Here is a 27,892-nt window from a genome sequence, read left to right on the forward strand (position 1 = left end):
TTACTGTCCGAAAGTTTTCCTGATGCTTTGTTGGAATTACTGTATTGCCCCAAATATAAGCCGCACTCCCCCCGCCCGAAATTCCAACCGTGAAAAGTTAAAGTGTGGCATAAATTCGCAACCTTACAAAAATTGGCTTACTCCCCCCCCCCCGATGGTTTGCCTGGAGGCTGTTGACCAGCATTGGTGGGGCATTGGTGGTATGCTGATGGGATCCCCGTTCATTGTGGTAGCTTCGGGGAGGCTGGTGCGCGGCACATTTGGGGGTCCAGCACCAGTGCTTGCTTGGGAAGAGGGGTGCCAAGTGCTGGTGCCGGCTACTCCCTGCCCCCCATTCAGGGTGGTAGGGCTGGGAGGTGGGTGTGCAGTGTGCTCGGAACCGAGTGCTGGTGTCGGTTGGGGAGTGGGTCACCATGCACCAGTGCCACCCCCCAACCCACTGGTTGGTTTGAGCGTCAGAGTGATTAAGATGCCAAAAAAGCGTCAGCACTGGCTAATCACCGTGACTTTTTCTCTCTCTCCAATTTTAAGGGAGTAGCTTGTATTCGGGTATTGTCTTTTTTCCTTTTGTCCCCTTGAATTTTAAAGGTGCGGCTTATTTGCGGGTGTGGCTTATATTTGAGCCAATATGGTACAGATGAACACTCTTTGAGTACATATTTCCAACCATCTGCAAATCCATCTGACAGTAGCACACATCAAACCCATTCGGTAACAAAAATATTGTAGGAAATTTTGTCGATTGTTTAGCTGAAATCAAGATAAACAAAGGTAGGCCAATCAAAAAGAGAGAGATTAAGATTGACAGTGTCATCTGCTGTAAAGAAGGTGGATCTCCCCACTCTATCCCTGCCTCACAGAATTTCATTACAATCTCCTGTGGATCTTATAAGAAAAGAGAAATATATTTGTTGGCATATCAACTGAAGGCGAGAACATTTAAAATGTAAGGGGTTTATTCTCCATTATCAAGCATTTTCTACATACAGAACATCCACATGGTGTAAGATAGAGAAGAAAATAATGTAGAAGAAACGGATGACTGTAAATCATTGAATAACAAACAGTTTACATGGCAGTGGTGGGGATTTTTTTTTTTTTTTGCTCACAATAGGAAAAAATTGTTAAAAGGATTCAGTAGGTATAAATGTAAGTCAATTCTTTTATTCAATTAAATCTGCCAGTTTTCTTAAGCTAAAGAGAATTCTACTGTATCACAGAGCAGAATGCTAATTACACACAAGAAAATACAATGCTAGAAAATTTCAAATTTTTAAGCAGCTTTACACATTAGGGTAGAATTAGAATAAAACTTCTGACTGCATTGAATAAACAGAGGTCAGTTGAAAAGCCTGCTTTATTTAAAGAAACACATTCTTTAAAAAAAATCAAAACCACCTATATTGTTACTGAAAATCTGAAGAATTTTTTTACTGCTAACTTTGAGTGCAGATCTCATTTTTTCCTCATTCTAGTGGCTACAATGATTCTAAATTTTAGAACCTTTATTATCCTTATATAGATGTAGAAGCAATGTTCAAAACTAGAGCAGTAATTCGTTAAACAAAAAGAAATAATAAAGACAACACCTTGCAATAGTGATCTAATGGGAGGCGCAGGATAGAAAATTTACTGAGCTTTATTAAAAGTGTCGAGGAAAATCAGGTATTTGACAAACAATGTACATGTAGAGGCTCTAGCATCTAGCAAAGTGATCTTAAACATATTTACTTAGAGGTTTGTCCCATTGATTTCAATAGACCTTTTACTTCCATTAAGAAGCTTAGAAACATTGTCTGACGCTGCAACCCTACACACATCTGGGAGTATGGACCACTGAACTCAATAGGGCTTAGACATGTACAGGATTGTGCTGTTAATCTCCATCTTTTTTGTTCCACTGATATACAATTTCCTTAAAAATGCACCTCTAGTAACAAATTGGTTTTTTAAAAAATAACAGTTTTTTTGCCAGTGTAAGTGAATCTTCTTGGTATTGGTAGTTAGACAAAACATGTCTTCCTAAGAAGATACGCATGACATTTTTTCTTTCATAGAACCAAAACTCTCTGTTGATGCAAGTCTTTTAGAGGTGAGGAGATAATTGCCTAACTCTGCTACAAAAAAAGAGGGGTCAAAGTTCTATGAGCAGTTAACAGAATTTCAACTGAAACTTGAAATAAAAATCATATCCTCAAACTGCAGTAATAAAAAAATGACAACACAAGAGATGTTGCAAATATACTTTTCCTTTGTCTTAAAAAACCATGCTTTACAACCTGATGGAGATGAAAAACTTGAGATATCAAAAGCTTCTTTTCAGGGAAAAAGGAAGCCTGCAGCCACAATGGGAATACAATTACATGTTTCCTAGACTTCTCTTTCCTTGTGAGACATTTCCCTTCAAGGCACAAAAAGATTAAATAGTGGACAGGGCAGGACAAAATGCTTCAGTTAAAAAAAATAAATCTAAAGTTGTACGTAGAGTGTACCCTAACATTTCAATGAATAGAATTAAGTCAACATGACCCCCCCTTTAAAAAAAGAAAAGCCTTCATTTTAAAATGTGGCATCATTTTGTCAACACATGGCTCATGTGTAGAGGGTCCCTTAAACATTTGATATTTTCACCAATTGGCCAAATCACCCTAAGGAGGTCATCAATAGTACACAAAATGTTTGCTCACAATTCCAGCATTTTTTATATCACCAAAATTGCATTTTAGTCAGCCACACAACATATACAGAAGGGTCTAACTTTTTTAAAAAAAGAAAAAAAAACACAATCAAAACAAAACAGTGACAATTTAGAGGATGAAGTTAAGTGCAATGTACTGTAAAACTATTCACTCGGCTGTTATCTAACATGGTTCCTTATGCTTCTCCAACCCAAATCACTGTGTTTCCTCTCTCAACTTCAGTGATTTCGCAATTCAGCTTGTTCAGCCGTCCATCCAGAATAAACAAGGATTCCTTAGAAGGCGTCATCAGGTACTGACCAAAGAGCCCGCTGCCTTCAATTAAGCGGTTCTTCCTGTTCCACGGCCATTCATCCGGCTTAAGAGGCTCCTTAAGACTCTTCACCATCTTCACCTTGCCAGAGGACAATTCTACAAAGAGCACATCAGTTTGTGTGCTGGAGCTACCAAATACATTATATTGATGGGCTTCGGTAAACGATGCTTGAAAAGCTACATCGGATATGTGCAAGTTGGTGTGGATGTCAAAGGCATCCTGTATCTCTCCTCTAACTGTGATGGTCTGGACCCTCATGAGACCTTTCACATCATCAATGCTGACTAGATAGTGACCATCTGGAGAGATATATGGAGTTCCTGTTACATCACCATTGTATCCAATGACAGAGTCAGTAACACCGTCCACTATAAGCTGCGGTGGGACAGCTCCTGTGGTGTCAGGCTTACAGCTGATAAAATAATATCCTCCAAGGTGTGTGTAAGCCAGAGACTTTGGAACACAATTGTAATCCTTTAAACTAATTGTCTTGATGTACGACATAGTTTCAAGATCTATTTTCTGGAGCACGGGTTCATCTTTGTGAAGAATAAATCCAAACCTAAAAGAAATGAGACAAAAAACAAATTCAAAGGGAAAAAAATCCATAGTATATACAATCAAATGCAAGCAGTGCTTAAAGATCTCCACAAAGAGTTACATGTAAACCTTGCTTATATCTGAGATCTGGTTATCATATGCCTCTTTAAAAATACAGTGGAACCTCAGCTGTCGAATGTAATCCATTCTGGAAGACTGTTCAACTTCTGAAATGTTCAACAACCAAGGTGCAATTGCCGGTCAGCAAATTCCATTGAAAAAATGGAGAAACGCACCTCAGAAGCCATTCAACTTTCGAAGTGTGTTCGAAAATGGAAGCATTCCATTCCAGGTTGTCGGCATTCAAAAGCCTAAATGTTCGACAACTGAGGTTCCACTGTACTTGTTTTTAAAATAATTTTTATTGAATTGTATGTTTTTATCATATTAATATCGTATCAAATAACAAAAATAAATACAATTCCCAAATTTTCCCCTCCCCCCCTATGACTTCCCTCAACTTCGTCTTCTGGTTTTTAAACATATTAACGTCTGCTTGCTTTATTGTATCTTAATTTTAAATTCCTTAAATTAAATGTTATTATCTTTTCTCATTTTTACACCATCTTTGTAATTTCTATATTTAATTTTGTTAATTGTAAGTGTTTACTCAAATCCTGCTAGTGATACTGTACTTGTTAGTCACCTCATATGTAGGTTTCTCATACAACTTAGCTTAAAAACATAACAACAGTACATTTAAAAGTCCACAATGAATCTTAAAAAACCAACCAAATTATTTATTTTATGTACTTATATGACATCCCCACAAAGTTTTCTCAACAGCTTACAATAAAAAAGTAAATAGAAAATGAAATATGAAATAAAACTAAATGAATACAACACAAACAGAGCACACAACACTTCTATATATTAAAAAGGAGAAAGATTTAAAACTTGAGAGGCCCTGACTGTACAAACTGCTTACCTAGGTATGTCCTCACCTGGTGCCACAAATAATCATAAAGATGGCCCCCTGTGAGCCTCCCTAGGAGTCTGTTCCATAATTGGATGCCACTACTGAAAAACTTTCTTTCCCTGGTAGCTACCTGCAGCAGGGCCTCTGAAGAGAGTCTTAAGGTTCAAAGAGGTAAAGGAGAAGCTGACCTTTTAGATAACCTTGTCTCAATCAGTTTAGGGTTTAAAATGGTAAAATCAACACTTGAAAGTAGAACTGGACACACTGGCAGAGGAACAGGAGTGCGGAGGGAGCAAACTGCCCTCGGCACCACTATTCTGGTAGGGTGCCATCACCCCGGACACGCGCAGCATCACACACCCCAGGGGGCACCAGCCATGCCCCCACCTGCTCTCCGCCCTGGTATCGGAGCATGCAGCTTCGCCACTGACTGGACATTGATAAATTACAAAGAAAACGCCTACAACAAATTACAATATGGATCTCACAGTAGTTTAAAACACAAGCAGCAAAAATGGGAGTTTAGAACAATCAACTTTGCCAAAGGGATTAAATTAACACGATCTTAAAAAGCCAGGAAGGACAACGCAAGGGCTTAGTCTAAAGCCAAAAACGCAACAATGTGGGGCCTGTCAAGCTCCCTTGGGGACAACATACCATAGCTGAGTGAATTGAATTGAATTGAATTTTATTATTTTGGTCACAGACCAGTTCCAGCCCACATACAATATCAAGGAAGTCATAAAACACGATAGGGATACATTTGAAATAGCTGAGTGTGGTACTACCAAAAAGTTCCACTTGGATTGAGAGGGTGCTCAGGGAAGTGTATAACTTATATCAGATTAATGTATAGTTATACTTGATGAAGCCGAGCAGCTTAAAGTGTGAACCAATTCCATCGAAAAGCAATTTGTTTGAGGAGATGGAAGAGAAAATGTTGGTAGTGTTAACCAAGATAACCTATTTACGGATGCAAGTTACCACTGTGTACTGCAGTCATCAAGTGATGAAACAGTCCCAAGTCACAAATTCTTCTTATCAAGTTGCTGGTGAAGGCTATAGCTTCTCTGCAATTATAATTCAGTTCCCAAGTAGAACAACATACATCAAAGCCACCTATGAAGTTTAATTGGAATATATTTTTTGCCATGTGATTAAGAGGAAATGGTACACTATTCTGGATGTGCATAACTCCAGCGAGATATCGTATATGCAGTTTTAAAATCAATTAACTGTTGCTTAAACCAGAATAGATACACAGCTTCAATGGGAGCATGCAGTACATCCCAGATATTTTAGTTCATTTCATTCTCATTTCTCCCCCATGAACATGAATTCAATGCTCATTGCTATTATTCCAATCCTTCTCATCATAACGATTTAGGATTATACCTGCCAACTATTAAGGCCTAAATTGTTTCGTTTTCAAAGTACCTTTAGGCATAAGAACCAAGGAAATTGACTATGCGGAGGTTTTCAGAAAATATGAGACAAGCATGATAAAGCTGAGCAGAAATGGAACAGGACTACTGGATATTATTACACAGGCTTCCACCCCAGCTGCTGGTCAGACACACTGCAAAGTATTCAGCTCTGCGAGTGTGCAGTCACAGGCTGATATTTGATGGCTGTTAAAGGACTACCTGAGACGCGGGTGACACTGTGGGTTAAACCACAAAGCCTAGGACTTGCCAATCAGAAGGTCCACGGTTCGAATCCCCGCAACAGGGTGAGCTCCCGTTGCTCGGTCCCTGCTCCTGCCAACCTAGCAGTTCGAAAGCACGTCAAAGTGCAAGTAGATAAATAGGTACTGCTCCGGTGGGAAGTGTAAACGGCGTTTCCGTGCGCTGCTCTGGTTCGCCAGAAATGGCTTAGTCATGTTGGCCACATGACCCGGAAGCTGTGCGCCAGCTCCCTCGGCCAATAAAGCGAGATGAGCGCTGCAGCCCCAGAGTCGGCCACGACTGGACCTCATGGTCAGGGGTCCCTTTACCTTTAAAGGACTACCTTGGCTCTCATAAGGAACTGTTCTAGTGTACAGCTGGAGAGACTGTGCTCCGAGATTTTAAATGATATAACTTGTTTACTAATTTTAACTCAACAGTATTCAAATTCTTAAACACACACTCACACAATAGCTCTGGTTATCATTAAATACTGTATTGTACACACGACACCGTCAATATTTTATAGCCTTGCAGAAAAACAATATAACAGTATTCTTAACTATAACACAAGTGGAGCTTTCAGGCTTTTTCTTAGCAGCATGCTTTGGCACTTCTCTAAATGTCACCCCCCTCTCCAACCCTTTGATCCTCAATGCCAAGTTTTCTTGATGTAACTTGCTAATATATCTGGAAAGCCTGACAAATAACACCAGCAGGTTAATAGGATTAACAACAAATAAGGCTGATAGTGAGGCAGGGATGAGAAGGTGGAATAGACTGACTGAGTACATACTGATTTTTAATATCTGCTTATGATTCCGACTGAAGGAACTCTTCTTTGCTCCATCTCAAAAAGAATGTGATTTACTGCAATGCAGAAAAATTAAAGCATGCTAGAAATGTGAAGGGTGATTTAACAAATAAAGGAAAGGATGGCTAATGAAACATACATCAGGGTGCTATGCCTTATATAATGGAGTCCTATCTAATTTCACTTTCTCCGGATAAAGAATGTATAGTTGCTGCATAACCTAAGAACGTTTGACAGTGCTAACACAATGAGGAAGAAAATGGGTGACCTTTTCCTGAATGATTTATTACAAGATTGTGTATGGCCAAACACCAAAGAAATTCAAACTAATGGATCATCAGAGCTCATTATCTCTTCTGAGTAAGGACTACCAGATCCAAATGTCTTCTTTATGCCATATAAATGTTTTAAAATATTGCCACGGGGCCAAAGTTCAATGGAAGAGGAGAATTTATCCTGCATCTGTTATGATTTTGCAGAAAGTTAATTCAATTGATCAAACTGAACATAAAATGTTAAACTTCCAGGTTTTTTTACATGTATGTAACTGTGAGTATCATCACCTGCTTCCCTTAAAATTAAGCCTTTCTTTAATATAAGGTAAGGCTATCTCGTCTTAGATAGCCTGTGTTCATGTACGTTAAGGGTTTATTTTTATAGTGAACTCTTTCCAACTAAACATCAAGAAAAACTTTCTGACAGTAAGAGCTGTTCGACAGTACAGTGGTACCTCAGATGCAAACAGGATCCGTTCCAGAGCCCCGTTCGCATCCTGAATGGAACGTAAGATGCGACGGCACGTCTGCACATGCGCGGGTCACATTTTGCCACTTCCACGCATGCGCATGACATCATTTTGAGCGTCTGTGCATGTGCGAGTGGCGAAACCCGGAAGTAACGTGCTCTGTTACTTCCGGGTTGCCGCGGAGCGCAACACGAAAGCGCTCAACCTGAAGCACATTCAACCCAAAGTATGACTGTAGAACAGTTTCCCTTGGGAGGTTGTGGACTCTACTTCCTTGGAGGTTTTTAAGCAGAGGCTGGATGGCCTTCTGTCATGGATGCTTTAGCTGAGTTTTCTGCATTGCAGGCGGTTGGACTAGATGACCCTTGGAACGCTACAATTCTATAATTCTACACAAACGGCAAATGAGGTATCAGCAAAGTTTCAGTAAAAAGCCCTGCCAGCCACTCACACTCACATTTTAGTCCAGCAATTAAACAGGGAGATGCCTGCACTTTGTTGATAGATCAGAAGCTGGCAACAAGTCCTATAATTTCCCTCAAAAAAGTGGCCTTTAGCATTTGCGCTAGGTCATTAGTGAGCAAACATTCTTGCCAAGGGCTGACATCTGAGCAACCTGTAAGATATGTATTGATTCTTATTTCCTCAGAGAAAAATATCCCCTGCACAAAGGTGAATCTAAATTGTCCCCTTCATGGACACAATCTTAAAACACAACAGTCAGTGATTAAAGCGGCAGAGACCTATCGCAGTCAAAGGAAGTTAAGCCAGATTCTTTAGGAAGTTATCTCCAAGGTTGTCTAATCTTCAGGCTGTAGTTTGAATAGAAGGCTTCAGGTTTTCAGAGCCGTTAATCTGGTACCTTTCATAAGCATTTAATTTTTAAAGATTAGGGGCAAAAACCTGCAGTCACTCATAATTGTGCCATAAAATTATGCTTGCGGCTTATGTACTATAAACCTGTTTTATGAGTAGGTCTCTAGTAGAACAACAAGTGATACATCAGAGTGCCTTTAGTTTCCCCCAGTGATTTATATGTAAAAAGTGCCATGTTTAATGCAAACTTCCCTTTCATGCAGATTGATATACGGAGGCCTCCCACTGTTCATTAATCCCTGATTAATATTTATGAGACGTCTAACCCTCATGTCTCCCCTGTGAAATAATATCACGCACAGTGCCTGGCTTAGAATCACCAACACGATTTTGTCCAAGTACATACGGATCCTTCTTTCATCCGTCCAAAACAGTGAAAAGTGGGAATTAGTTGTTCTACAGAACAACAGTAATAACATTTTTCTTAAAAAAAAAAAAAGCTAGAGCGGGTGAAACATGACAGGCTGTGGGGAGTTACTTGGTCCAGTCTCCATTTTGCCTGCTAAATGTCTTAACTAAATTCTTATCAAAATGCTAATCTGAGTGCAGAGCTTGAGTAAAGGACAATCAAATGAGGCTCCAAATTGAATGATATATAAAAGTTGTAAGTCTCAGATCCAGAAGCCAAACATGGCCCTAAAAGAAGAAGAAGAAGAAGAAGAGTTTGGATTTGATATCCCGCCTTTCACTCCCCTTCAGGAGTCTCAAAGCAGCTAACATTCTCCTTTCCCTTCCTCCCCCACAACAAACACTCTGTGAGGTAAGTGGGGCTGAGAGACTTCACAGAAGTGTGACTGGCCCAAGGTCACCCAGCAGCTGCATGTGGAGGAGCGGAGACACGAACCCGGTTTCCCAGATTATGTGACTACCACTCTTAACCACTACACCACACTGGCTCTAACTGGCCCCTCTAACTGGCTCTTGGGATATATCCGTGGTCACACCTCTCGAGTCCTGTTCTGCACCCTTCTTGAGAGCTTTTGACTGGCTGAAAAGTATCCTTGAATTATGATAATGCCTGCTTCCTGCATGGATGCAGGACTGAGATGTGAGTGCGTGTGCAGAAAAAAATCACACCCATTGCTATTCCATGTCCCTAGAAAGTTGCTCATTGAAGAATGTGGCTCTAGGGCTGAAAACATTCATCAGCCCTCATAAAAAGCATGGGGCGTTCAATAGCCACCTGATGTTGGCCAGTGAGGCTGCCAGAACTTGAGCACAGCATTGCTTTCAAATCTGTAAACAGGGAATAGACAATTTGGTGCCAGCAGTTCAAATGGAAGTCTAATGGTGACTCAGGAATGCAACAGAACTGCTAGGCTAAGATGAAAGGCAAGTCTAGAACTGATTTTGTGAGTATATTAGCGACAAGCAAGATTGAGAACCAACTAATATCTCCTAAAGCCTTTTCATTTTTGTTTACTGAAATGTATCTGGGGTGGGGATGGGGTACCTGTTTGGGAAGAGAAAGTGCTGTCAGACATTTGTTTTACTCAAAATTGCCCCACAAGCTATTTCCCCACCTGTATGGGGTAAATGGTAGTATCTTTGCACCTGTGAATGTGAAAGCAGTGGGGGGGGGGGAGAGAGAGAGGCATTTTGTCAGAATGACTGCTCCCCGCTTAAAACGGGGGCACCCTTTGCGTGGACGCACGCAGCCCCTGGATCTGGAGCGGCTCCATCAGCATAGGCTTGGCTTTGCCTTCCCTCAGGTGGGATACCTGGAGGTCTCCGCCTACCCCAATCAGTTGTCCAATCCCACCTGGGGAATGCGTTGCCAAGGAGATCAGGCCATGTAGGGGAGGGATTACCTGCCCACACAATAGAGGGAGGATCTTACCTGGGAATCCTCACTTGGCTCCAGAGCTTCTCCCACCCTACCCACCCTCAGTTAATGCCTTATTTTGCAGGTTAACTTTTCTTCACAGGTTTTGCAGGTACTTTTCTTCACAGGTATGTGGTGCTGCTACGTTAAGGTCACTGTCAAAGGGCTGGAAAGGAATTTCCCTGCATTGGCAGGTTTCGCCTTTCCCGTAGCAAAACGTCACAAATTTGGCGGTATCAGGCCTTGGGCGGAATCCTTTTGTCCATCTTCTTCTTGCGGCGGCAATACCAGGGTTCCCTGTTAAAGGGGTTTCTGAAGGGAGGCTTTGACCGTACGCCGAAAGGTCATCACTGCTCTCCCCTGCGGCGGAGGCGTAACGGGGGCGGCTATCTCTGCTTGAACATATGTTCTCCAGAGCCGGCCCATCCCCCACACAAACACTGGATAACCCTGATGCTCCCTAGGTCCCCGGCTGGGGACCAGGGAGGGAGAACGCCCAGTGCCTGAGCCAAGGTCTACCCACATTTGAAATTTAATGAAGTTGTGGCCAATTTAATCCAATAGCACGTTGTCTTGAGTCGTTATTCCACATGACGGGGGGGGGGGTGCTCGGGATCTGGGGACTCCGCCTGTCCACGCAAAAAGCTGCCTGATCCCATTTCCAATATCCTACAATTGCTAACAGATTTTCAATTTCCGATGTCTGCATTTCAGTCAAGCTGTCGTAGGAACAACATCTCCTAGTGCCTCATCTAGTTTGTCTCTTAGTCTGCTGGGCAAAGATTCAAATGAATAGCAATAATGTAGTTTTGATTTTGATTTCTAAAATGACGAATATACTGAAAGAAATCTAGAATTGGTTTCATTTGGACCAAATTGCTAAATATGTGCCCTTTATTGCAAGGGTGCTCTCTCTCTCTCTCTCTCTCTCTCTCTCACACACACACACACACACACACACACACACACTTCATCATTTGGTGTATCTTCAAAACACTGTTTTGGTACATTGTGTATCCAAGCTTGACTTTCTCTAGGTAATTTTGTTGAAATGTTACTTTCAGGAATAATAATCAAAGTTACTTATGGAATATTCATGAATAAAGCTTTGGAATGTCATGGTGAAATATTTGTATTTCTTATTGATATAGTGCTATAAATGTGCATGGTGCTTTGGCATAGTATGATAATGTCTACCAAAGACAGTTTATCAAAGAAGGCAGACTATGATCATCACAGCCTATTAATAAGTTAACTGGCAGTGGAGATTAAGGTGCATATTTATCTAATTAAGTTTAGATCTCTACAAATATGACCTCTACACAGACAAAGACAATCACATGCAGAATTTGCATTTCTAACTTCAAGTAACTGCTTATAATTACATATTAAATATGAAATCCACATTTTGCTCATGCCACATCTTAGACTGCTCTTCTTTTCTCAAGACTCGACCATGTTGATATCTGGGTAGTAATTCCACAGCTTCCCTACTGAGGTGTATCTGTTGTGAAAGCTTTTCAACATTTCACTGGCTTTATTGTGATGAGTTTCTACTTCCTTGGTGGAATGTTATGAGTTTTGCCATCCCCATCAGTTACTGCTGTCAACATGGGTCAGGGATGGGTAAATTCAAGCACCACGGAAACAAGTTGTGTCACATACTTTGTTTGTATACAATAATGGCTGGGCGATGGAAAAGGTAATGTGCCAGGTTCTGTACACGAAGTTCTAACAAACTTGGATATTTAGTTGTAGCACAACTCTCTGGGGGGAAATGACTATTACTTGTTTAGTTTTACAATGCCAGTAGTCTAGCAGCTTAACACTATGAAGCAAATTGTGGGTCATGCCTCTATGTCTAAACTATTTATTCATGCTTAGCCAAATATGTTGCAGAGCCATCCAGTAAACATTCCCCTAAAACGCAGAAGTTCTGGAATTATATTGCTCTGGGACCAGTGTCCCACAAAGCGATGGACCAGACAAACAATGCTCTGTGTAGTAGACTTCAAACACTTGTTTTTTAATAGAACGCTTTCCAATAAAACTGTCCTTCAAAAGAAAGCAAACCTGGTATAACTGTGTCCTATCCACCCAATGTGACAAAAGCATTTTTCTCTTCATCAAGCTCAATGTTTCTGAATACTTAAGCTGTGCTTCACTTATTGCTAGTTGCCTCCCATGAAGAAAAGAGTGAGTGATATTTACACATAATGTACTAAAGAAATAGTTTTCAATCTGAATGTAATGCGGAAGCAGAAGTGAAATACATGTGTGTTTAAACAGAAGTCACATTCAGAGTTAGAAGAAAGAATGTAGGTAAAGGTAGAGGGAAGCTCAAATGGGGATGTTGATCATAGCACTATAGATTAAACTAGAGTAGATTCAGAGCAGGTGAAATTATTGGACCCCTCTTGAAAAACTGATGGACCCTTTTGGACAACAAATTGCAGTGGACTAGACTGGGGTAGCTAACTCCAGTCAAGCTTAGTCAGCAAGGGCAATGGCCAAGGATGATGAGAGCTGTAGTCCAACAACATCTGAATAGCACTGTATTGACTTATCCTGGACTACACTGTGTCAAACATGAAAAGGAGACATTGAAAACCAGTAGCAGAATATACTGTGCTGAAGATTAGAAAGGGTTCGGGAAGTCTAGCTGCTGTGGGTGAGCTAGAACTGGGAATTTTGGTCAGACACATGCAAAAGATAACTGGATATTTCTTTTAGTTGAAAGAACTAATTTAAAACAACATATAGTTTTGCTTTTGACAATTTGTTGAAGACACAGAGAGGTGAGACACTGTGAAAACTAAGAAATCAAGGGAGACAATTCATATCTCTCTTCTCAGTGTGAATTCAGCAAGACAGCAGAGATCTGCTCAAAACTCAAAGAGCTGAGAAATTTCTCATCATTTCTTATATATATATAAAAGAAAAGATCTGCATGAACTGAATATGCAGTCATCGGTATACACATACTAGCCCATGTTTTCCTTGCAGCAGCAGGAACTGCTTGCGCAGGTGGGGTTAAAGTAACATCTTCCACTGAGCACAAAGGACAGGAATATGCAAAAGCTGGAAGTTTCTAGCTTCCTGACATACACTTTCCCCACCCCAATCACATTCTGAAAAAGCTAAATTGGTTGCAAGTGCAGCCTGTCAGTGACTTCAAATAAATTCATAAAACCTTCCGCACTTAATAAAAAATTGTTCTGTTAGTGTGGAAGCACATATGCTTCAGAGCTCCCTGTCTATTGACATCAGGCAGAAATCTTCACTGTATTCTTTGACACCTGCTCTCTTTTTAGTTTACTGCTGATTTTAATTGATTTAAAAATGCTTTTAATTACTTGTTTTTATGGGTATTTCTAATATTTATGGCAAACTGCTTGGAGCTTTTGTTACAATCAAGTGGTTTCTAAATTTTGTCAAATAAATAAAATCAATTTTAATATAACTTCTTAAAGCTGTAATTATTGGTTTTCAGAAAGGCAAACAACAACCTTCTGAGCTTTGTCTTTGCTTTCCTTTTATCCCACCACATTCAGACTCTCTTCAGTTTACATTGGCTTAGCCAAATCCAATGTTAATTCTGCAGTGGCTCATACTTCCATTTAACATTTTTTAATGCCCCAGGGAAGTTGGTGTAAAGCCATTTCCTATTTCTCTGGGTTGATTCCTTTTTGATATCAGTCTTGACCCACTAATTATAACCTTCTCTTAGCAACTCTTACAAACTAGTGTTTCTTCAATGTCTAGCCTACAGGACCCATTTACATGAGTGAGTAACAACAATGGCATTTGGTTTTAAGAACAACTGTGGTCATTACTGCAGAGGTATCAGGAACACAATGATGTCTATAAAGTTATCGGTATGAACATACTTCAAGGAGAGTACAAATACTGGTAATTCCATTTCTGTCACAGACATACAGACAACCATATGGGAGGGTTTTATATCAGACACAAGGCTGAACAGAGTACGAAAGTTATGGGAGGCTTTCCCAACCTACAACAGCAGGTGACCAAGGCTTTTTCACAAACTACAAATGACCATCTAGTGAAGCTTTGACAAGAGACCATCAATAACTTGTGGTTTTACGAAAAATCAATTGTCAGAACCTGGTACGGGGATTATATTGACATTTTAAAGGCATGTGCTTGGCACTAAGCATTCACTTTAAAAAATAGATAAGACCTCTCTTTCTTGTTCACATTTCTAGTGCTCATGATAAAAGAAGGCCCATGGCCATAGTATCAAGGCTCGCTAGCATCTTTCTCTTTCCAAGCGTAGAAGTAAGTCTCACATGATCACATACACGAGTAGATCCTAACCTGTGCTTCCAATGATGTGGATGAAACCAATCAAACTAAGTCAAGTTAAATTTTGCACAGCAGTTTTAGCTTAAAATGGTTTTAAGATTAAGAAGATTAAAATTCCCATTTGGTCACATGCATTTTTTCCCCTTGTTTGATAAAGATTATGAACAGCTTTGGGCCTGATTACTTTTCAGCTAATGTATATGCAAATGAGCGGTGGTTCTATCAGTTAAAACCAAAATGTGGAGAGAGCATGTTTCTTGTAGAACCTGAAAATAGATTTGCTTAATAAAAATCTTACAAATAATACGAGTATTGTATTGTTCTTGGTTTTTAAGGAAATAATTTTGTTATGGATTGCACTATAATTATTATAAATCTTGTTTAAAATCCATGTTAAGTAATATAATTGTAACTAGGGCTTCCAGCAGCATATATATTGATGGTATGATTATGAACTATATTAAATTTCAGCATCGCTACTGGAGTTTCATTTTGTGATGTATCTGACATATCTATGATTAATTAGAAGAGTTTTAAATGCAAGATGCCTGCTGATTTCTGGATGGCATGGGTAATGTGTTGCCTGGTGGGTATTACCGGTATATGCCATAGTTGAATGCATTTTGAATCTTAGCATGCTGTATGGTTATTCAGACATAAAGCTGCATGCAACTTTCTCAGACACAGAGAACTGAGTCAGGTGATGAATTCATTGATTTGGAATAATGGGATATAGTTCACTGGTAGTGCATAAAAATTCCCATTACAGTATAAGCTAATTGCTTCACTGAGATATTTTCAGAGAGAAGGAGGATAGCATCTCAGCTAAGTTATTGCTATCATGGAGACTCAGCCACCACTTGTACTCACAACTTTGGGAATTACCAGTATGTTCTGTTTCTGCTTGAGCAAAAAATGATCAATGAACCTTTTAAGGCACAAGTAATGACACCAACCGTGAATTAGACTGGCCATGTTCTGGACATATCGAAGAACAGACTTGGCCTAAATCTCCAAAGCCTTACCGCATCAATTAAGATTAGAACTGGGACTTTGAAGGACATAGCTAAGGTATTATAAGGCAGTGATTATCACTAGTTGAAAAGCAAACCTTTCTACCAAATGCTGGGCACCCTTCCTTGGTTTGCCTCCCTTGCCATTGAGAGGATGTTATAAGAGATGCAGGACTGCTACTGTTCTGTGTAGCTTTGTTTCCTCTACCTCTCGACATTGACTGCAATGTAACACATGAGGCGATGTTCTTTTGTCATGCATTTGTCTGCATTTGTCTGCCCTCACCAGTCAATGAGGCAAAGCAAGAGTGGTAGACACACAGTATTATCATTTGATACATATGTTGCATTGCCACAAATGTTACAAGGAAGGAATAACAAAGAAAAGTGGGACAGTGGCAATTTTGTGTTTCTTTTTAGTTTTAAAGTGAACTACTGCAGCTGTCCCTTAAATGTTTTTGCAGTCTAACCCATGGGAAGAAGTATCCCCTGAGAGTAGTAGGCTGTCTCTCTGCATCAGCAAATACCCCACCAGCTTCCGGAGTGTGATAAATATAGAAGATAGTGTAAAATTTAAAGTATGGCTTCTGATTCACTTTTGCATGCTGAGAAAATTGTTAGCCTGATGTTACCGTATATACTCAAGTATAAGCCAACCCGAATATAAGCCGAGGCACCTAATTTTAGCACAAAAAACTAGGAAAACTTATTGATTTGAGTATAAGCCAGTTCACCACACCACAAACCTGGTGGTGGCGGCAGCAGTGGAGGAAGAGGAAGGAGCAGCCTGAAAGGGCTCCTTTCGGGCTGCTCGACCCTCTACCACCTACCTCACTCGAGTATAAGCCATGGGTGACTTTTTCAGCATAAAAAATATGCTGAAAAAGCTTATACTTGAGTATATACGGTATTTCTTTTCCTTCATTGCTCAAGGGAGCACCACAAATGCCATGAGGCTTAACCGAATTGTGGCATATTTGCGGCTGCATTTTTGAAAACTATTTTCTGTGAATACATTGATTTGCATATAAAAACCGGGTTGAGACCAAACCAGCTACCTAGTCTAGCATTCTCTTTCCTACAGCAGCCAGCCAGAGGACATGGGAAGGGTACAGAGACAATGCTATTGTCAACTACCCGGCTTCTGAAATAATAATAAAAATGTGGAAAACACAGCTTTCCTGATATAAGCAATCTTAGTCATCCAAAGTATGACTCACTTGTGTCTGACATACAAGGATTTGGAATACGTATTGTGGCAACAGACTGCTGTCTAAGAAAACCATCTGCAGAAAATATTGTAATCTGGCAGCGATTGGGTAGCTGCAAGAAAAACTATGGAGGAGGCAGCATATAATAGTGTTAGCAGCATCCTAAGCATTCCATCTAACCTCATTAACTTACATCTCCAGTATAAGAGCCACAAAAGGAGAAGTGTAGGAATACTAAATGAGAACCAGAAACAACAAAATAGCCCAACCATTAATTTGTGTTTCTTGGTCATAGCTTCCAAGACTCTGGGTTACAGGAAACAGGGTGTGCTATACCATCCCAAGAAGTCCATCCTGTTTCTTCTGGGCCTTTCTGTTCATTCCCTGAAGTCTAGCACTCAGGAACAAAGAAAGTCGAGTGGTGCAGGAACACTCCCCTGTATCAGTGGGAGCATATTTGGTCTATAGGTAGAAAGCCACTGGCTGAATCTCCAGCATCTCTGTGCAGGGCTGGGAAGGCCCCCTTGTCTGGAACCTTGAAGAAGCACTTCCCATCAGTGAGGAACATACTGAGGCAGATGGACCAATGATCCAATTCAATATACTGCACCTATCTATATTTCCAACGCTCCTTTATTTGTCACATTTAAAGACTTCAAAAATGTTTGAAGGAATTAAAATCAGAATAGCTTCTGATTGAATATTGCTCCTATGTCTATTAGCACTTCAGACAAAGAGAGCTATTTCAAAGACAGAATAATTAATTCTATTTAAATTTCAGGCTAACACACCAGTAGGTTGATTGTTCATTTTTGCACATGTGAAGGCAGGTACCGTGTGATGTTCATAACACCTGCTAGAAAGATTAAAGCAGCCAAAGACTGGGAATGAATATTTTACAATTATTTCATTTAACATTGCTTTGAAACATTGTATAATATTATAATTAGAGCCTTTAATTTATTCCAATTATCTTACTTTTCTTAATTTTATGAACTGTGGAGCTAAAATAATCAGCCCTTCTGCTCCACAGACTTCTAAATATCTCTCTTTTGATATTCTCTCTCTCATTCCTCACAGAAATTTAATGCCTGTCTAGAGACACCTGTGGGGACAATTAAGGGCCCTATTGTTGCTACTTTTGACAAAGCTTTGCCGAATTAAATGTATTATTGCCACCAAGATAAAATGCAGGTTGAAGTTAAGCAATGCTTCAATACTGAGAGAAAGTTTGGGAAACTCTATGCTGATTTGTTGTCTTTAATTTCATCTACTACCTCACTCACTAGTGTTGGATTTAAAAGGAGTGTACACCAGCAGAAGACTGATAGCTGTATCTGTCACTTCAGGGAGCAGCCCAATCTGTCCGGAGTCACTCTGTGGCCTGGTCAACTCAATACAGTGGTACCTCGGGTTACATACGCTTCAGGTTACAGACTCCGCTAACCCAGAAATAGTGCTTCAGGTTAAGAACTTTGCTTCAGGATGAGAACAGAAATCATGCTCTGGCGGCGGCGGCACAGCAGCAGGAGGCCCCATTAGCTAAAGTGGTGCTTCAGGTTAATAACAGTTTCAGGTTAATAACGGACCTCCGGAACAAATTAAGTACTTAACCCGAGGTACCACTGTATGTATTTGCATGGAAGCAAGTACTCAATTCAAGAGGCAGTCTGATATGGGGAAAACTCGACCAGGTCACAAACTCTAAATTCCATTACTACTACTACTACTACTACTACTACTACTACTACTCAGACTTCACCAATGCATCCCAGGGCAGGCTACAATAATTCAAAATTCAAGATAATTAGAAATGGTTAAAATAGATTACCACCATCACAGGAGTAAGATGGGCCCTGAAAACACATGTCTGAGTTGTCAAGGCCAGGCTAAGGAGCATAAATCCTGTTAAAACAGATTCCTTTTCCATCCCTAGGTTGCAATCTCATGTTTGCTTCCTAATGTCCCTTCTGTGCTGGCACTGCTGTTGAGCATTTTCACCAAAGACAGCTACCTTTAAATTCTATGTGTCTACTCAGAAGTAGGTCCCATCAAGTTCAATGAGATTACAGCTTTTAAACCCTTTTCTGACACAATACTTAGATTTTTTTTTTTCATTTTTTATTTAAACCAGCCCTCCAGGTTTTTAAACCAAGGCACAACTAATTAGTGAGCGTTGAACTCCTTAGTGGACAAATTAAAATATCTTTCTCTAGAGGTGGAGGGGGAAGGGAGAAACAGGTCCGTACAGGCTTATAATTTAATTTCTGGTTTATTTTAATATGCTGTCAAAGGCTAGTTAAAAAATTGCTCTAAAACCAAAATTCTTTATAATGTTCAAATAAGTTCATTGTGAGTGAACATTTTTGTGTAAAGCTGATGTTGAGGTCAAAAGCTGACATGCCTGACAGGAATGAAAATTGAGCTCATGTATTTGAACTAACTTTCAGAAGAATCATTGGAAGGAATAAACACAAGGACTAAAACTCTCTAGGTAAGGCAAAGAAGGAGGTATGATCATTGAGGTTTTTTCAGTTGGATTGCATAGCCCAAGAGTGAGGGACTGAAGTACTTCCACACTGCTGTGTGTTCTTACATGAGTACATAGAAGTATCCTCTAGGGCTGGGGTTCAACTAGGCCTGCAGAGAACTAGGGACTTGATGACAAGTCCTATATTGCTAACTGTCTGCCATGCTCTGTTTTCTTTGGAACTAGGGATTCCTAGTTTGGAGAGAGGGTGCTTACTGCTTTTTCTGGCTAACCCTGTTTCTGACTTTAAGAAAAGTTTTGTTTTTTAAGAAGACCTGTGTTTGGAAGCCTGCCCCTTTTTGTTTTTCAGGGTTAATGTTCCCTTTGATCATTCCCTGTTCCTTCTGCTGTCGACTAGTGCAACATAAATGTATTTGGCATATGTTTGTTTATATATATATATATATATATGTTTTCGTAGATTTTCACGGGTACAGGAATGCAGGTTTTGGTGTCCTCGGGTGTCTTCCCGTGTAAAAGTTGGGGTGTCTAGGCGACGTTTCGACGAGGTCTCACTCGTCATCTTCAGGCTGGTGCTTTCGGCTTCTTGTTACTGGAACAGAGCGGGATCTCAGTGTTTGAGTTCCTATAAATACTGTAGAGGGGTGTGGTGTATTGCCTCAAAAGTTCTGGGCAGAGGGGAAGTTCCCAGGCTAGTGTTCTTTTCTTCTTTTGTTCCTTAATTACTTGAGGGATATCTTGAGTGATTTCTTGAGTGATATTCTGAGTACCACTTAGGTGGGTCATTAGGTGTGGATTAGTTGCTAAAGCCTTCGTGTCTTGACCTCTTGAATTTGTGAAGAGTTTTTCTGGGAAGATGGCTGTACTGCACTTAGTTGTGCTTTGGCTTGGCTTCGTGTATAGGGGCGAGCTGTGGTTTTGTGCCCTGTGCCAGCCAGATCTGTGTAGGGATTGCAGGGGGGTGCAGCATCCGGAGTTGCCACTATGGTTTGGTTACTGGATGGTGTCTGTAATTTATCTGTGGAGAGGGTCTGGGTTTGGGTCTGGTGTGGTTGATTGGTGGTGGCGTTCTGTGTGCCTCTGGATCTGGTGTCGGTTTTTGTGGGGAGGGCTAATTTCCAGATGTCTGGCAGGCGGGACGTGTCGTCACGCTTGTTCATGTTGTGAGGGTGTTTCTCTATCTCGATGGCTTCCATGATTATTCTCTTGTGGTGATGTTCCATGTTAAAGAGCAATTTGGAATCTGCAAAATTAATTTCGTGTCCTGTTTCTTTCATGTGTTGGAAAAGAGAGGAAGATTTTTCTTCTTTTTTGACGTTGGAAAACCAAGGGGTCTATGAAATACCCTGCAAAGTCTGCCCAGCCACGTACATTGGACAAACAAACAGACGAATAAATGCACGTATCGCAGAACACAAGAATGCCGTCAAATAAGAAGAAAAATCTTCCTCTCTTTTCCAACACATGAAAGAAACAGGACACGAAATTAATTTTGCAGATTCCAAATTGCTCTTTAACATGGAACATCACCACAAGAGAATAATCATGGAAGCCATCGAGATAGAGAAACACCCTCACAACATGAACAAGCGTGACGACACGTCCCGCCTGCCAGACATCTGGAAATTAGCCCTCCCCACAAAAACCGACACCAGATCCAGAGGCACACAGAACGCCACCACCAATCAACCACACCAGACCCAAACCCAGACCCTCTCCACAGATAAATTACAGACACCATCCAGTAACCAAACCATAGTGGCAACTCCGGATGCTGCACCCCCCTGCAATCCCTACACAGATCTGGCTGGCACAGGGCACAAAACCACAGCTCGCCCCTATACACGAAGCCAAGCCAAAGCACAACTAAGTGCAGTACAGCCATCTTCCCAGAAAAACTCTTCACAAATTCAAGAGGTCAAGACACGAAGGCTTTAGCAACTAATCCACACCTAATGACCCACCTAAGTGGTACTCAGAATATCACTCAAGAAATCACTCAAGATATCCCTCAAGTAATTAAGGAACAAAAGAAGAAAAGAACACTAGCCTGGGAACTTCCCCTCTGCCCAGAACTTTTGAGGCAATACACCACACCCCTCTACAGTATTTATAGGAACTCAAACACTGAGATCCCGCTCTGTTCCAGTAACAAGAAGCCGAAAGCACCAGCCTGAAGATGACGAGTGAGACCTCGTCGAAACGTCGCCTAGACACCCCAACTTTTACACGGGAAGACACCCGAGGACACCAAAACCTGCATATATATATATATATATATATATATATATATATATATATATATATATATAATTGTAAGTTGTATTGATTCCCATCAAACTCCCCCCCATGTTGCATTTTTTCATTGTCACTATGCTCCTTATTTTTAGCTGAACCAAAAAAAATTGCTTTCAAGTTACACTGCAGCACCCCAAGTAAAAAATTGCTTAGGAAGACAATTCTGCCATGGACCACAAGATCTAAGGATAGGATGGGAATGGGCTGTGGCAGAAAGGTGGAGCTCTTAAGATCAGAGGACTGAGAGGGCAGAGTATTTTAATATAGGACTACAGTCGCACCTTGGTTTTCAAACAGCTTAGTTTTCAAACGTTTTGGCTCCCAAATGCCTCAAACCTGTTTCAGTGAGTGTTCCAGTATGCAAACTATTTTTGGAAGCCGAACGTCTGACGGGGCAACTGTGGCTTCTGATTGGCTGCAGGAGCTTCCTGTAGCCAATCAGAAGCTGACCTTTGGTTTCCGAACATTTTGGAAGTTGAACCGACTTCCGGAACAGATTCTGTTCGACTTCCAAGGTACGACTCTACAGGAAAACCTATCCTAAAACCTGGGGAAAGAATGAATGTGATATTGGGGAACAACAACAACAACAACATTACAAAATATCCAATAGATAAGTAAGTACAAACCCTTGGCTCCAGAACTCTTTGTGTGTCACTTACCTTATGTGAGTGATGAGGAGGGTTGTAGATGGAATGAAAAAGTCATCCACTCTGTCAAACTGCTTCCCCACTGGCTGAGTGTGAATAGTATGATGAGAAATACTCCCACTGGCCTGGGTTATCACCTGGAAGATGTATTATTGTGGAGGACAATTACTCACATTTTCTTTAAAATCTAATTTAAATCAATCATGTTTGATTAAATTATGTTAAGGGTAAGGCTACCAACAACTTATTCCAACACTTGGCTCAAACAAGGTTACTGTAATGGGTGCAGTTATTGTCATTGTTTTGAAAGTAGATGTTTCTAAATACCTGCCTTATTTGTTCTTTGGCATGTGGTTCATACCCCCAATTAGAAATAAGAATATAGTGGGTTGTATAGCAAGAAACTCTAGGAGTTCAACATATATTCAGCTTTTTAGCTTTAGTACAAAGGATATATGAACTTCCTGTGAGAAATCCTAACTCTTCCACTGTTTCTTTCTTCCTTCAGAATTATTCAGATGGTTCTTTCAGGTACCATAGGTACATTCAAATTTGCACTGAAATTTCACTTTCAGTGATAGTGTAAACTCTGCTCAAAATTTGTATTGTAATGTTTTTGGCAGGACAAAAACATGTATACCCTGATAACATGAGAGACAGCCTGTAATTCAGCAACAATATTATTATCAGGGGTTTTTAATACATTAAAGAAAGCTGCAAAGCAAGATGAATGTGGATCTATCCCTGTGCACAAATGAACTGTATACATTTCTGAAACTGTAATAGCATGTTTCCTGGCTCCTGTGACCATGAAAATAAGGTGCTGACATTTTATGTTTGCCCAAGTGAATGTGTGCCTGGAGACAGCTTGGACTAGTGGTGTATGTACAGAGAAATATTATATGAGTAAGCCCTACATTTTGATGCAAACAATAAAAATTTAAATACCAGTGCTTAAAAGTAAATCCAATAGTTTCTACTGAAGTAAGCAAATAACACATTACAGTCTTATAAATCTGTATAGAAACAAAGATACGCAGAATGGTTGCACAGATTTAGCTGAAGTCAGGAATATTGGTCCTGATATAATGCTAAGGCCAATCCTATTATAACAGTTTGCTGCGGCATACAAAATACAACAAATACACATTTTGTTGGACTGTACCACAATACCCAATTCCTTTTTAACCCAAAGAGTTGAAGAGGACAAACAGTCATCTGCTGCCCCCCATTCCCCACTTCTCTACCTATTCCTTTGCCACTAACAATTTTGTATAGCACTTTTACCTCAGTCAGAGATGGTGGCTGATATAATTGCAAAGGTGCTGGTCCAGTTCCTCAACTTTAGCAGTTATGGCATTACACAGACCTAGCAATCCCTGCACAGCAACCCAAGGTTTGGGCTGCCAGGTTATAAATTAATAGAGTTGTATCCAAATTAAAACATGTATTTGACATAAGGAAATCAATCTTCTTGTCCATTTTGCCTTAAAGTTCATATAAATATTTTGAAGTAATTATCAATAATAGTGCATCTAGTGGAATGCTTAAAGCTCCCTGGAGACTGCGATCAGCTCCCGAGTCATAATCAATAGCAATATATATCAGCCTGCATTTGAAAGTATGTCTCCCTGCGAAAACAAGCTGTTTCTTTCAATGCAATCCCATTATCAGTTTGATAGTTCTGATCCCTTTTGAAACAAATGATTCAAAAATAACCAACTTCAGCAACTAACATTCACAGGCAATCCAAATTATGCTCAGGCTCTAATAAAGACGGGATGTGAAGCATTGCACAGCTCCTGCATTCAGGGGAATACACATTTGTCTGTATTTGCTACATCTTAATGATTCCTGGAGATTTACTGGTTTCATGCAGTCAGGAATCATTATAAACAAAGCAGCTCTGATGAAAAATTACTGTGCATTCTATATATTTTAAAATTTGCAACTATTGGTGCTTATAGTGAGTCATTTTTCCTTGAGCAGTGGCTAGACAGACATCTGTAGTGGATGCTCCAACTATAGGTTTCCTGCATCAAACAGTGGTAGACAGGAGAGCCTACAAGGCTCCCTTCAATTCTAATTCTACACTGTACACATGTGGTCATCTCTTTAAAATTCTCCTGCTGGTAAGGTACCTTCAGGCATCACAGTAATAGCTTAATGTCACTTTTCCAGAGGTACATTCCACAACACCAGGGGTGGAGGAAGGGGTATGTGGTGGGTGCTGTCCGCCCTGGGTGTCACCACTGAGGGGGTGACAAAATGCCGGGTGGCACTCACTGCGGGGCCTGCAGCGTGCCTGAGCCATGCGTCTCTCCTGGGAGAGAAGCGGTGGCATGGTCTGCCCGCTGTCTCCCTCCCACCAGCTGTAGGGCGGCTGAATGGGAGGCAGGCAGACTCCAGAGGTGTGCCCCAACCTCGCCCCGCCCCATGGGTGGCTTGCCTGGCCCCTGGGCACGCCGCCCTAGACCCCCAAGCGGCTTCCTCCACAGCTGCACAGCACCACTTAAGGATTAAAAGTCTGCCACCCTGTCATTTCACTGGATCTTTCCACCTGATCATCAACTATGAACCTCACCAATGCTCATGTGTTAGGACCTATCAGTACAGAATCCTTAAATATTACAGCAGATCTGCCAGATGAACCCATACAAAATGCTATTTCTATTTATTTCATTTTGTTTTCACGCCTTCCCCTTCCACTGAAGGGAGCCTGGGATGGTGCACAACAATAAAAAATGCACCTGTTCCAGGTTTGAAATACGTAAATGTAAGAAGGGTTGGATTCTGTTCCCCATCCCCAACCTGTTACACATGGCTCCTGTTACACACAACTAGAAGGCACAAAATCTTTGTTGTGATTTATCTGTAGATACTTTAAAGCCATTTTGATGTGCTTATGTGTGAAACATCACCAGAAATAGTATTGGGGGCTCCCTCTTCAGCACGTAACTGTCAAAGTAAGAGAAATGCATTCTAAACAGAAGTTTAAAAAACAAAATAAAATATGTGTTTGTTTAGATTTAATTCAAATTGTTGACATTATTCACTGTGGGGCAGTGCCAACTGGGGACATAGTTTATAAGTATTCCACTGTAGGTTTTCTACATTTTGAGCACGTACAAATGAAGGGAATTTCTTAGTAAGTCTTATTGCTGACAAGATAGCTTTAAAAATTCATTGATAGCTGCTGTTGAGCAGCTTCCAAGGAATTACTTTTCTCTGTGTATCATAGGATTCTACTGCGAGTTTGGCTATAACTAAAACAATGAAATAAAAATACTCACCTGTAGTGTAGGAGACTTCTTATCAAAACTTCCCCAGCTGAGCACCCATACCTGATCATGCGATTTGTCGTAGTGAAGTTTGACTGGAATGGGATCTGTACTTACTGCCTAAAGAATATGAAGAAACAAGGAAAGAACCAGCTTTTCTTTAACGTTATAGTAACGTAAATATTGCACAAGTTTGGAGTGAAAATTAGACCCCAGTGAAGCCTTCAATTGTTGATGTCATTCTAATTAATCTGAAGCTAGAGCACTCCTGCTTAAACAGTGATCTTTGCTCATTATTTGAACAATGTGACATGGATATATGTTCCGTCTCCACCTAATTAAGTTGTATGCCGCGACAAAGCTATTAAAATGCTTGAGACAAAAGTGGCAAGGCAGCAAACTATTTATTTACCCTTCTTCCTAGATTGTATGCTTCTTGGTTTATCTGTGAACATCTTTTTGCTTTTGTTAAAAGTTGCAAATGAAGAGAAAAATGTGGAATATACTGACCATGGATTCATCAAAGTGATACATTTCATTTTTTTAATAACAAATTGAAGAATTTCAACTAGCAAAAAGAATTCTGACCAGAGAAGGAAACTGACACAACTGTGATTGTTCTATGTGTATATCATTTGATCATAGCTTTCACGTAATTTTTAACTTGGTAAAACAAGACAAAACTTCTATATTTCACTCAAATAATTTTGTGTGTGTGCTTTGAAAAGTAGAAGAAGCACACAGAGAGAGGTAGGACAAGAAAGAAATCTTCACTGGGTGCTTAGAATTACAGAAACAAACACAGCAGCAGCTTGATATAAATGGAGTAAGTGTGTTTTAAAAGTAAAGGGACCCCTCACAGTTAAGTCCAGTCGCGGATGACCCTGGGGTTGTGGCGCTCATCTCACTTTACTGGCCGAGGTAGCCAGTGTTTGTCCGCAGACAGCTTCCGGGTCATATGGCCAGCATGACGAAGCCGCTTCTGGTGAACCAGAGCAGCGCACGGAAATGCCGTTTACCTTCCTGCCGGTTCAGGGCAGTTAACAACAAATTTAAAACTTAATTGTGATACAACAACAACAAAAAAAAACAGTATAAAAATGTGAATAACAATAAATTCAAAAATCAAAAATCAATTTAGGGGAAAATCCATCCAATAAACATTAGATGATCACCAGGGCTAGCTGGCTAAATTAGTCCTATTTGGGCCAGTGAGGAGGCCAGGGGAGAATTAGCTGTGGGATCCCAGAGTGGGTAATCTTCATAAAAATTTCTCTGTTGCTGTCAATGAACTAACTCCACTATTAGGGCTGCATTTGTATTTTTGTTTCTGTTTTGTTTTAAAAGGAGCCCCTCTATCTCTTTGTTCTGTTTTGTTTGTTGGTCTTTCTATCACGAAACTGTGAAGCACAGCTTGTTTATCAGTTTGGCAAGAAGAGTACCAGCTGGCTAATTAAGTGGATCTAATTTAAAGTAATGATGTAGATCCTCAAGATAATGTGCTAATGGCTGGCTGAGACCACTGGTGATGCTTAACTATACACCTGAGGTGTTGTGAAAAACTCCAGCTTCCTGTAAAGCCAAAGCTGTTTTTCTTCTTGAGCAGACAAACTCCAGGACAATTGTTTACCTTTCTTTCTTTTTTATGCTGCTAGATAACACCTGCAATAGTCTTTCACGCCTGAATCAACTGTTGTGATACTGCAAATTGTGCATGTTTGAAACAACGTCTTATTGTTGGTTCAACCACTGCAAAGAAATCGAAGGGAATCAAACTAGGCGACTTGGGTCAAACCCATTGAAACTGAAAATGCAGGTCTAAATAGTTCCACTTAGAGCACAATTCTTCTATTAATCTGTGTGCTAGGTCTGCTTCTCACTTTATTTCCGAAATGTCCCTTGTATCTGAGATGTTATATTACATGGGATATTAGCTGTGTAGGTGCCATGGTTGTAGAAATGCTTCTATGTAAGATGAAAAATCACTGAAGGTGGTCTTGCTAATTGTACTGGCGTGCTTAAAATTGCCTCTACCCAATGTGTTAAGTAACTTCACACCAAACTACCTCACCCAGCAGGTGTAATGTGAGATCAGGATGCTGAAAACATGATGTGGAAATCTGGCAAACTGGACTTATGATTGGAAAAAAGGAGAAAC

The 27,892-nt window shown here is 40.4% G+C and overlaps 1 protein-coding gene across 4 annotated transcripts in view; it reads right to left on the reverse strand.

Moving 5' to 3' along the window:
* Positions 1–1,144: 1,144 nt before the first annotated feature.
* Positions 1,145–27,892, reverse strand: part of FSTL5 (follistatin like 5) — a 322,690-nt gene continuing 295,942 nt past the window's right edge. For all 4 annotated transcript variants that reach the window (XM_083520282.1, XM_083520280.1, XM_083520281.1 and 1 more), the window contains 3 exons: positions 25,747–25,854; positions 22,466–22,590; positions 1,145–3,577 (listed from right to left, as the gene is read on the reverse strand). In XM_083520282.1, coding sequence (XP_083376408.1) covers positions 2,875–3,577; positions 22,466–22,590; positions 25,747–25,854 — 936 coding nt within the window. In that variant the 3' untranslated portion in view covers positions 1,145–2,874. The remainder of the gene's footprint in view (positions 3,578–22,465; positions 22,591–25,746; positions 25,855–27,892) is intronic.

This window comes from Podarcis liolepis (assembly GCF_965112155.1).
Source record: "Podarcis liolepis genome assembly, chromosome: 9".
Classification (NCBI taxonomy): domain Eukaryota; kingdom Metazoa; phylum Chordata; class Lepidosauria; order Squamata; family Lacertidae; genus Podarcis; species Podarcis liolepis.